Genomic DNA, 11,269 nt, shown 5'->3' with positions numbered 1-11,269 from the left:
TTCTTTTAAATGTAGAGAAAAGATAGGTGGGGGCCTACGGCCTGTGACCTTCAAAGGGAGAAACTCAAGAGGGAGAGTGGGTTCAGCAAAATGAACTGAATTGTGACTAAGTCCGGGGAGGTGGCCATGGGGACACATCTAAAGGAGCTATTGTAGTTTTCATGGCATGTTTGGTTTAGAAAAGAACATGTACAAAGATAGAAGGGAGGGAACAGTACCAAGGACAAATTGAGTAGAGTGACACATTTCTGTAAGAATAGTGCCCAACGTGAGCCAAGATCTGCAAAAAAGAAAAAAGCTAAAGTTGGCGGAAAAAAAAAAAGTGGTGGTAGTGGATTATTTTTGGTTATGAGTAAAAAAGGGATGAGGCCAATTACTTAGGGATCATGAGAACATGTTAACAGAGGACAGAGAAGGTGGAATGACCCAACTCCGGCTTCATTATCTGGCCTTTCCATAAAAGCGAAATGGCCTTGACTGGGAAGATTTAAAGCAGCATCATTAGAACAGCCCTGGACACGATGGCAGGGGATGTGACATGCCAATAAGTGGTGTGTCCTCTTAGCCACTTTACGTACAAGTCTCCAGGACCTGCCGTCTCCGATCCCAGGCCCTGGACAATTCTACCAGAGCCAACATACTTGATCTCTGAAAAAAACTACTGGAAATGGGGAAGTGTTCCAAAGACTGTCATCAGCATATGTTCTAATTGACCCACGGGGGGAAGATACAGCTCCTACTCTGTGGACCAATACACCCAGCACAATTTTAATACAAGTGTAACTTAGAGAAGGTTTCTAAGCCCTTGGAAAAGGATGGCCATTGAGAACTAGCATAGGTTTGAGAAAAACAAGGCAGACCAAACAACGCTATTGGCTACACCCCCACCTTTTGCTACCGAAGGGCACAAACAGGGGAGGCCCCAGTTACTACGTATCTCGAAGCAAAAAACACCGGCTCTGTGACTCTTTCGTTTGACAAACAGTCAGTATGGGCAGTATAAGGACCGGGCTCACAGATCCTGTGGTTGGACCTTGGCCACTTTTGAATGGGAGCACTCTCCCGTCTCTCTGCCTTTGTCACGTAGTGTTCCTGCATGTGGAATATGTATCCCTTGGTCTGGCTGTTTGTCCTTCAAAACTCAGCTGACATTGCACCTCCTCTGGGAAACTGCCTCTCCTTCCCAGTGTGATTTACGAGTCCCCGCGAAGGTCTTGTTGTATTCTCCCAAATTCACACGCTGGCATCCCCAACGTGAAGGTGGAAGAAGGTGAGGCCTCTGGGAGGTGCTTAGGTCGTGAGGGTGGAGGCCTCATGGATGGGATTAGTGCTTTGAAACAAGAGACTGCACAGAGCTTCCCAGCACCATCTGCCACATAAGGATGCCATGTGAAGACACAAGGAGAAATCTGTGACTGGAAAGAGGGCCTTACCCCACAGTGCTGGCACCCTAATCTGACTTCCAGCCGTCAGAACTGTCAGCAATACCTTTCTGCTGTTTCTAAGCCACCCAGACTGTGCTGTTTTGTTACAGCAGCCTGAACGGACTAAGACAGCCCCTTATCCATGTTTGCCAAGCGCTCCTGGCACTCTGCTATCACAGTGCCCTTTCCCTGGGTTACAACTGACAGCTTCCTTATCTGCCTCCCCCAGTGCCCGCAGGGCCTGAAGGGGGTGTGGCTCCAAAGCCCAGCACAGTGCCAGGCACACAGGGGGCCCTGCCCTCGACACACAATGATTCCCTGCAGGAGTTCTGCTGAGAGGTTCAAAGTCAGCCTGAAGGGAGTTGTCTCTAATTGTGTTCCCTGGGCTTCTCCAGGTCTATACTTTTATCAGTGACTTGCTAAATGATGTACTCTCAGAGACTATAGAGCTGGGAAAGAAACAGAATTAGATAAAAAGCTCAAGGTTCAAGATCTAACAAATCTGCAGGCTGGCCATAAAACCTGAACACATAGATAACTTTTTTATATAGATTAATTTTTTTTATTTTTCTGTGGCATGCTAAGGCACAGGTTTTTTTTTTGGAGGGGGTGTGTGAAAACCAGAGACAGCTCATCTGAGGTAAAGCATCGCAGCTGAAATATGCAGGCACTGATGAAAATGCTGCATTAATGCACCAAAGTCATTGCAATTTTGTACAGTGCTCTGAACTACGCATTTGCTACTAAAGGATAATCTGTTGACTATCATGTAATGTCACTGACCATTATAAAGTAATAAGGGTAAGCCATTTATTACATGTGCTTTCATGTTTCCAAACTTTCTGGCTACTCTGTAGAAAGACAACTGACAACCAACAGTACAATTTTAATAAAAATATTCATGAAGCTTTATATTAGGTCTCAAAAAGATCAACTGGATGTCTACAGTGTGGGGGAATATCTGTTTTTATCCATCCACCCATCCATCCATCCATCCATCCATCCATCCATCCATCCATCCATCCTGAGCATTCACTATATGTCAAATACTGTACTAGGATCTAAACATTTAGTGGAAAGTAAACACCGCCTTCCCTAAGCTTCTCTCCTCATAGAAGGAAATGGATAATAAGGAAGCAAACTGAACCATTTCAAATGTTGATGACAGCCATGATTAAGATAAAGAACAGCTTGGTGGCGCCTGGCCAGCCATTAGCGTGATGTGAGTTTAGGGTGCGCTGTGACTGTTCAGAATAAACTGCACGCTGGGTCATATTAATAGAAGCAGAGTGGTGAGGTCAAGGGCAGTGGCAATCCTGTTGCCTCTGTGGCATCCACACCACTTGCGGACCAATTCCTGCAGTCACTAGTGCTGTTCTTTAAGAGAGTCATGGAAGTATCCAGAAGAGGCATCTAGAAACCACGTCTTGTGAGAGGCCACGTTGAGACACTAGGGAAGTTTAGTTTGCAGAAGGAACCACTAGGCAGTCATCTTTAAAATATCCAAAGGTTCAAGATGTTCAGAAGAGAATGAGTCCATGCTGTGCGACTTCAGGAGTCCACACCTGAATTATTGAGAAGACAGCACGATGCAGTTCAGAAGATGGGAGACATTTCTAACAGAAGTAGATCTATACAGAGATGGGATAGGCTTTTTGAAGACGTCGGCACTTGGCCTTCAGGAGTATTCCAGTAGAGGATGGGTAAACTATTAAAAATGAGGGATTCCCACATGGGGCAGAAGATTCCCTTCAAGGACACAGCTTTGGCAATGGGTACAGTCTTGTTTGAGTGGAAGATCTCCTGGTCTTAATGCCAAATCATCTTTAAAATGTTTGAGCCTCAAGCAACAATCATGCCAAGTCCTTTGGGTCCCTCCTTCCTCTAAGAGCTTTTGTGTCCTTGGAAGAGTAGCCTCATGAAGGTCAGAGGCACTGATCTATCTTTAGTTGTGGGTGTCTCTTGCCACGGGGGCAGAGTGACATCTTCATGGGAGGCCTAGGTGTTGCAGGAAGATGTGGACTCCTGGCCTTCTCTGCCCTCAGCAATAGTGAAGTGATGGAGACGGGACCCTTGGAAGGCCTATCTTGTTATTAGAAGCAACCTCTACTCACCAGTATTTCAGAGACCCAACCCATGGGGACCAGGAATTATGTCAAGGCTCCTTCCCAACAACAGAATTCAACTAGAAATGAATGCATGGTCCTTTAGCTCAAGTATCCTCTTTGTACGTGTGTGTTGGCATGTCCGTGTAGGTAAAGGTCTCTGAACTTGTCACCTCCCAGTCTCAGGCGACTGTACCTTGAGGCCCAGATCAAAGGCTCATTTCTATCTAGAAGCACTGTAGCGCTTCCTTATAAGGCATAAGGCCTCTCCGTTTCTCTGGAATGTGGATTTATCTCGGTCAGACAGGTGTTCCACTTTCTGCTCTAAGTGCCCATTTTAGCCTGTGTCTTCATGGAAAGGTTTAATTGAACTCTAAAGAGTACATACCCAGTTTAATTGCTCAACATAATCATTTTATGATTACAATGTGATAGTATATCAGTTCTGTCTCTATCCATATTTGATCTGCTGGAATAGAAACTCAATCAAAACCCATTAAGATTAATGCTTCTGGCAGTGATTAACTTGAATCTCAGACTAACATAATTTTTGTCTATTTGCCTTGTGAATAAAACAGAACACATGTTTTCTTTCAAGGACAGAGGAGAACATAGGACACAAGGCCAGTGAAAAAGCCTACCTGAGCCACAGACAACAAAAACAAACAGTGCCAACAGCCATGGTCCCACAGGGTACTTCTCTTCCTGCGGCCTCTAGAAGAGAATAAGAGAAAGGGAGAGTAGGTTCATTAATGCAGAAAACATTTGTTCAGTACTACCAGTCACTGTCACAGGGGCTGGGGCTACTACCACTGGGAACAACACAGACCCTGTCTCAAGGCCCAGTGGGCGCTACAGATGAGTAAAGTTAACTGTAAAGGATCAAGATAGGTTTGGAAAAATTCATCGATACCCTTATTTACACCTGTAACTCAATGAACTTGGTGGTCCTAAACACGCTGGGGACAGGATGTAAATACACAAAACCCATACAGGGATTGGGAGCCCCAAGTGCGATTACTAACAACTGCTTCCATTTGTTGAAAGCACACTCTCTGCCAGACAGCATACGAGGCAGTCTACACGGACTATTTACGGTGCTCACGACTCCACGCAACTCCATTCTGTAGCTGATAACTGAGGCTCACATTTGTTAACCTGAGCAAGAGCTGGCATTCCAATTTAGGTCTGCCTCATTACAGAGCTGGGTGTTTTCCACCCATAGATTTGTCTTTAATTCCCGCATCTGTAGGGTCGTGGAGTACAGGCATGTTCTCAAAACCACCTACGTGCCAAAAACTTGGGGAAGGCAGTGCAGTGGACATCCTTAGAAACGCAGAAACAGCTGTGACTGGACGTGAGGAAAGCATCATTTTCTAATCAAGTTCCTAAGCCTTGGTGAAGCTGACACTTTGGACAAATGTCTGCATTCCTCAGGAAGCAGAGGGGGACAGCTGTACCCACACTGGCCTCGTCCTGGAGACCTCCTGTTCTTCTCAAACCAGAAGCACAGCTGTAGTAAGAACATCACTCTGCAGCCCCTCTAGGTCTATTTGCAGGTAGGGCTTGGTCCCTAAAATCAAATCAATTGATGGAAAAACAATTATTTTCCGAGCGGCATCTGAAAAAGCCTCTCAGAAAGGGAGAGGGTGTAGAAAAAAAAGTAAAGAACACACTAAATATTTGCTGATTAACGTGAGTCAAAAATAGGCTAAAGCCTATATAAGTTAAACAACTCAGTTTATTGCAGATAAGGCCACAATTGTTTCGTTCACATCTTACCTGGTATATTCTTAGAGAGCCCTCTCTCTCTTCTACCTCGACTGGGTTCACTCATCACTTGTACAGCTGTGTCCTTTTTCTTGCTATTTATCACAGTTTGTATCTCTCTGATTATTCTTGTGATAATGAGTTTAATGCCGGTCTCTCCACTGGGCTGTAGGCCCCACAAGGGCAGGCACTTTCTCTTTCAAGCATCAATGTATAGCAATGCTGGGTATACAGAACTTAAACAATAGATGTTCAATCAATGCTCACTGAAGAATGAGTAAGCATATAAGCTTCATTAAACACGATTTCTCATGTCAGGTCAAGACAGGGTCTAGGAAGGGTATTGTCTTTTCTTTATCATACTTCCTAGTGAGTGATAGGCTTATCCCTGCATTTTTCTTACTAGAGAAGTATGGATTAAGTGTCAGTGGCAGGGAGACTGACTAAGGATTAAAACCATTCACTTCTGCGTCCTTGACAAGCTTGTCTATACCACCGCTCTTGCATGAGGGCAAGTCACATGCAAGGGAAGAGGTGCTTGCTCTTGACCAGACAAGGTCAAAATCAGCCTTAAACAACCGCTTAAGGTAACTTTAACCAGCATTCTTATTGTGTCATTCTTTGGCATTTAAGACCAGGTCAAGGTCAGGTCAAGTACATAGTAGTGATATTAAGTCGTTACCGAACAGAATGTGACATTTATCCTTCCCCACCCTGTTGCACCAACTTCCTACACAATTTGTTACAGTTGACCAGAAGTCAGTTCTGTTGCTGTCACCCTACTAATGTTATATAAGACATTCATTTTGCTCTGTCTCCAGCAAAGCCAACAAGTGAATCCAGAAGGCTGTAAATGAATTATTGGCCCAGTCAGATACCAGAGGAAGTTGTTTATTTTTCCATTGCGGAAAAACACATCATGCAGGGTTGGAACAAAAACCTTTTTGATGACATTTCCTAGTGAATCAATTTTATTTGGGGATTTTCAGACTCAAAAACACCTGGCTGGTCATAATACCAATACATCCTTTTCTGAGAGCTTTAAGTTACATTTTTGGAAGGGGTGCCCAGCACAATCTCATCGAGACAATTCACCTCCACGTGAATCTATTACTGAGAAAGGTAAGAAAAGCAGTAGAATCCTGCAAATGACATGGTTCATTTCAAAAAGGAGTTTGCCACTTCCTGAGGCTCCAAAACGTCAGGGGATGACCTTCCCTGTGATAAATTAATGGCAGGGTAACTCAGAACTCTGAAATTTAAATTCCCTTTTCATTCTGGAAAAGTTATTATACTACTGTATAAACATGAAATGATGATTCCATTTCTGTCTCTTGGCTCTATCTGCTATCTAGGAGAATAATATTGATCAACTCCATAGCTATTAGCTAATAATAATATACCAAAACATTTGCATACAATTAAAAGTCTTTATTTCCCAATGATTAGTCTGAATTTTCAGTTAGAATCTGTTAATCTGTCCCCATTTACTGAATTTCATCTGAGTAAGTTATCTCTTACAAGTCAATTTTTTCAAAATAGAATCATGTTTGGCCTGTAACTAGAAAAATAAAATTTAGGATTTAAAGCATTTCTTTTTCAAAGAAAATTTCATTTTTCTTTTCGAATGCTGATCCATTTATAACAAAATTAACCAAAAAGCCCTTATAACCAATAAAAACAAACCCTTTTATTACAAATTTAGTAGGGCCATTTTAAAACCCTCATAGGAACCAGGCACGTTTGAAGAACCTGCTCGATGGTATATCAGAACCTATTAAAAGGCAGTCACACCGTACATTAAATGTAATTTGAATGCAGCTCTGAAAGTTGAGCTGAGTGGAACTGTAGGTGACTACATTCTCTAAACATTTAAATAGCTTTTTCTCTCATTTTTCCATTTCTCTTCTTATTTGGGAGCCACTAGCTTTTGTTTCAGCTCCCAAACATTTTCTGGTGGTCCTGAAAAGCTACAGGTGGCAGACACCGAGTTCACGAAGTCTAACAGATCAAACAGCTCTGCAAATTAGGCCCTGTCTTGTTACTTTTACAGTTAGGTAAGATGTCAACTTAGTTCATTTAAAAACTGAATTCTGGTTCCTTAGTTCATTAAAAAGAACTGCACATATAGAGATGCTCAGGACATCAGCTGGTCTGTATGACGCGTGTATCCCAAAAAGAATTGATCTCCTACGGGTATAAAACCCTGAATGCTTAAACATCAATTTTAATTGTCAATGTCAATTTGGACAGCAAGTTTTTTTGTCTTTGTTTTTTTTTTCTGAGTAAAATAAATAGGGCAAACATAGATCTATGTGAAAAATGGTTCAATTCAATGGCACACTGGCATTTCGCTGGCCAATCGTAGCTAAGTGATCTAACTCCCAAGTGAGAATTTCAAGCATGACTTAAAGACTGGAGCTGTGCATAGAGTCCTGAGTAGAGCTGAATTTGGTCCAAAGGTTTCCCTGCCATCGTACTGTTCAGTTTTGCAAGAATTCTGGTGTAATGATTGTAGATCCAGCTTTTTTTGCTTAGTTTATCAAGCCAGCATCGTTTCTTTGGCTAAAAGGAATTGCCTCACCAAGCCTGCAAGCTTCTCCAGCCAAACCCCAAGCTTCAGCCGGACTTCTTCTAGTGCCTGGGATAATAAATTCCAGGTGCCTTTGCTCATAGCCTGGGAGACTCACATTGCCCAACCACACACCCAAGGCACGCCTCTGAATGTCTGAAATCATAGGCGTGGCCTTTTCGGTTGAAGGTAATTTGCGCTGCTAACAGAAACGCCTGTGCAGATTTTACTTACACGTCGTTATAAAGCTTTAATCTACAGTTTTGGGGGCACAGAATGCCTGGCAATAAACTTGTCTCTAAATAAAGTTCTGGGTCATCCCATCAGATTTGAGCCTGAAATTCACAGGGTGAATAAGAGGAAAGTTGCACTGAAACTTTAGACCAGCGGTGAGATGCTTCCCTGGAGAAGAGACAAAATAGGAGGATGGAGGGACGTATGGGTCTGAACCCCATCCCCTCTTCTAGCTTACTTATACAGGCAGACTACTACAAAGGGGCTGGAAAGAAAACCTTATCATGGTGTGTGTCTGTTGCGGATGGAGGGCAGGGGTGAAGCCTGGGAGGGGGAGATGATAAATGGCTCTCATTCATTCATTCATCACTTAGTAACAAACGTTACTAGGTTCTAGGCCGTGTCAAGCAGGTGCCTTAACTGTGTCCATAACTACGTGACTTTCCGTCTTTCCCAGGGACAAAGGCCCCATTCTTTCCTGGGGAGGTTCTTCCTCGCCTCAGTGGTCGCCCCAGCAGCCCTTCCCACAGGGGTCACAAGCAACCGGGGCCCTCTGTGCCCAGAGCGCGCCGAGGCGTCTGCACCGCCCGGAGCCCGGCTCTGGGAGCCCCGCTCTGCGGGACCCCGCCCGAGGGGCGGGCCGAGCGCGGAGGAGACGGGAGGCCGGGCCCGCCCCGCTCCGGCCCTGCCCGCTCGGCCCGCGGGGCGCCGCCGGTGCCTTACCAGGGTTTTGGCTACGTTCCCCCTCTGGGTGATGTTTTTGCTGTGCTTCTCGTTAGCCATCCGGATGCGCTGTTTGGCCACCATGGCTCGGGCTCTCGGAAGTGCTCTTCACGTCCACCTGCAAGGATCCCCCGCGTGAGCCCCAGCAGGGCCGAGCGCGTCCCGCCCGCCCCGGGCGCTGCAGGTGGCCAGGCGCGACCCCACAGCCTTGCGCACCCCACTTCCCAGCCCCCGCCGAGCCGGCTCCAGAGAGAGGCCAGAGCCCGGAGCCCGGACGGAAGTAATCTTTCATCTCAGGAAACCCTCGCCTACTTCCTCGCCATCCTTCCGGTCCTCCCAGCCACCTAGCCAGCGCGAGCTCCCCGCACCCGGCGGCGGGGGCGCAGCGCCGGGCCGCTCTGCCCTGGGCTCTGCGGTCGGGGGCCCGCAGCCGAACGCCGCGGGGCCAAGCGCTCTGGCGGCCGCGGGCTTCGTGCGCGCACGGGAGATGGGAGCGCACGGTTCTTGGGGCTCCTCGGCCGGGGAAGGGGTTGGGGCAGCCCCGCTTTGACCCGAGCCGTGCGGTTTCCCCGACACCGATGCCCTGCAGCTGAGGGCGGGATAGAAGGCGGCGGCCGGGGCGGACGGGTCTTCAAAAGACAAGTAGAACCAGGACAGGGCTGGGCCCTTGCTGTTGGGGTCAGTCCAAAGGAACCAAGGCAAGAAGGCCTGCCCCAACTCCATCGCCGCACCCCCTTATCCCCATCCCTGGGGAGATCTGGCCCTTTTTGCAGCACTTGAGTCACAGTCTCCCCAGGGTGGGGATAAGGGGGTGTGAGGATGGAGTTGGGACAGGTCTTCTTGCCTTGGTAGTCGTGGGAGTGACATGGAAGACAGGCCAGCGTGGGAGTGAAACTGGAGGAAGGCTGAGGAGATGCCGGGTCTGCAGCCCATGTCAGATTGGGTGGTCACTGCCCAAAGGTGCGGAGCTTTGCTCAGCTTTTGATCAGTTCGGCACCCCCCTCACCCCACCCCACATGTCAGAAGCAGCCAGGACCTCCTGCAACCATCCTTGTCCCCAGGGGACTGGGCTGGGAGTTGGCCTGCAATAGAGCGATAAGAACGCAAGCGTCTCTGTGACTGGCAGACTCTCCTATTAGGGCCTTACCGATTGCCTAGTCTAGGGGCAGGAAAAAGTGGTGCAGCCCTTTACTTTTCCACGTGCTGAACGGATTGGAGCCTAGAAGAGTTCAGGAGGAGAGGTGACACCTGGAAGATTGGGAGCAGTGGGAAGTGGTGGGGAAGAGGAGGTGTGGTTTTAGGCCAGATTTGCATGAGTGCACCCCAGTCCCTTCCTTGCTGGAGCCTGTGGCTGGGTTCCTGCAGGGTTTTGTGTGGGTACAATTCCTCCACATCAGTGGGAAGTTAGGGAGAGCTCCTCTCTTTTGGGGGCCCTTCCTAAGCTCACGCATCCCATTCCTCACTTCCTGTCATTCACACTTTCATACAGACTTTCTTGGGGCTGCTTTTGGTACATAGAAGGAAGCAGAATCTACCTGGGGTCATTGGTAAAGCCTGGTTATTTGTTTTTTTTCTATGCTAGAATTCATTTAAGTTTGCAAAATAGTTTCGATCGGTGTCTTAACCATTACCACCAACATCACCATCATTATTACAGCACTACAGACCAAACAGGCCCAACTGTAGTCTCATGCTTTTAATAATGATTGACTTTGGGAGGGGTGGAGGAGGGGGTGGAGGGGACAACCCTACCTGGGTGATGCTCGGCTGAGCCTGGCTGCGGTGTGAGGTCCAGCAAATATCTGGGCAGGAGGCAGAGGTAGGTTCCTGTCTAAGTGGACCAAAGACGTGGCTCTTAGGTGTTTCCGAGGTTAAGGAAGGGACAGAGATGGGTTTCCTTTTGGGCCTGGAAGCAGGAAATCATTCTTTAAGTGGGAGAAGCCTGCCTTCCCGCAGGCTCAGGTGAGCTGCCTTGTTTGGGAAAACCATTGTTCTTGACCCCTGACTCCTGCTTGATAGTGACCAATTGTACTCCCTTTCCGGCTATGCTTCACTTTTATAATATTTAAAATTAGTTTAATTAGAAACAGACTGTATTCTCACAGAAAACATTCAAACAGAAAAAAGATATACAGTGAAAAGTAAAGGTCTCCCTTTCCTTGGCTCCCCCCACAATTCCCATGGTTTCTCGGTTACCATTTTAGTAATTTTATTCATACACAAGCCTACCTGTATATTCCCTTTTTAAAAAACAAACAGAATCATACTATACACACTGTTCTGCCACTTGTGTTTTTCATTTAATTTATTGACAATGTGATCACATCTACTTATGTCATCTCTTTTTTTTTATAGTGCATAATGTCCCATTGTATGATCATACAGTAATATATTGAGCCTTTTTTGGACTGTCATTTCTAGTTTTCTGTTTTTATGGTTGC

The 11,269-nt window shown here is 46.4% G+C and overlaps 1 protein-coding gene across 4 annotated transcripts in view; it reads right to left on the bottom strand.

Annotated features, from left to right (window-relative positions):
- Window positions 1-9,434, bottom strand: part of SERP2 (stress associated endoplasmic reticulum protein family member 2) — a 39,417-nt gene extending 29,983 nt beyond the window's left edge. For 2 of the 4 annotated variants that reach the window (XR_002124859.1, XR_002124858.1), the window contains exons 1-2: window positions 8,829-9,123; window positions 4,171-4,243 (exon numbers count right to left, since the gene is read on the bottom strand). Coding sequence is in view for 2 of the 4 variants with exons in the window: in XM_019650354.1 (XP_019505899.1) it covers window positions 2,976-2,989; window positions 4,171-4,243; window positions 8,829-8,912 (171 nt within the window). In the remaining 2 variants the exon portion in view is untranslated. The other 2 variants (XM_019650353.1, XM_019650354.1) reach the window with 2 other exon arrangements.
- Between the last annotated feature and the right edge of the window lie 1,835 nt (window positions 9,435-11,269).

This window comes from Hipposideros armiger, unplaced genomic scaffold (genome assembly GCF_001890085.2).
Source record: "Hipposideros armiger isolate ML-2016 unplaced genomic scaffold, ASM189008v1 scaffold_139, whole genome shotgun sequence".
NCBI lineage: Eukaryota > Metazoa > Chordata > Mammalia > Chiroptera > Hipposideridae > Hipposideros > Hipposideros armiger.
The sequence above is the reverse complement of the archived record's forward strand: the minus strand, read 5'-3'. Positions and strand labels throughout refer to the sequence as shown.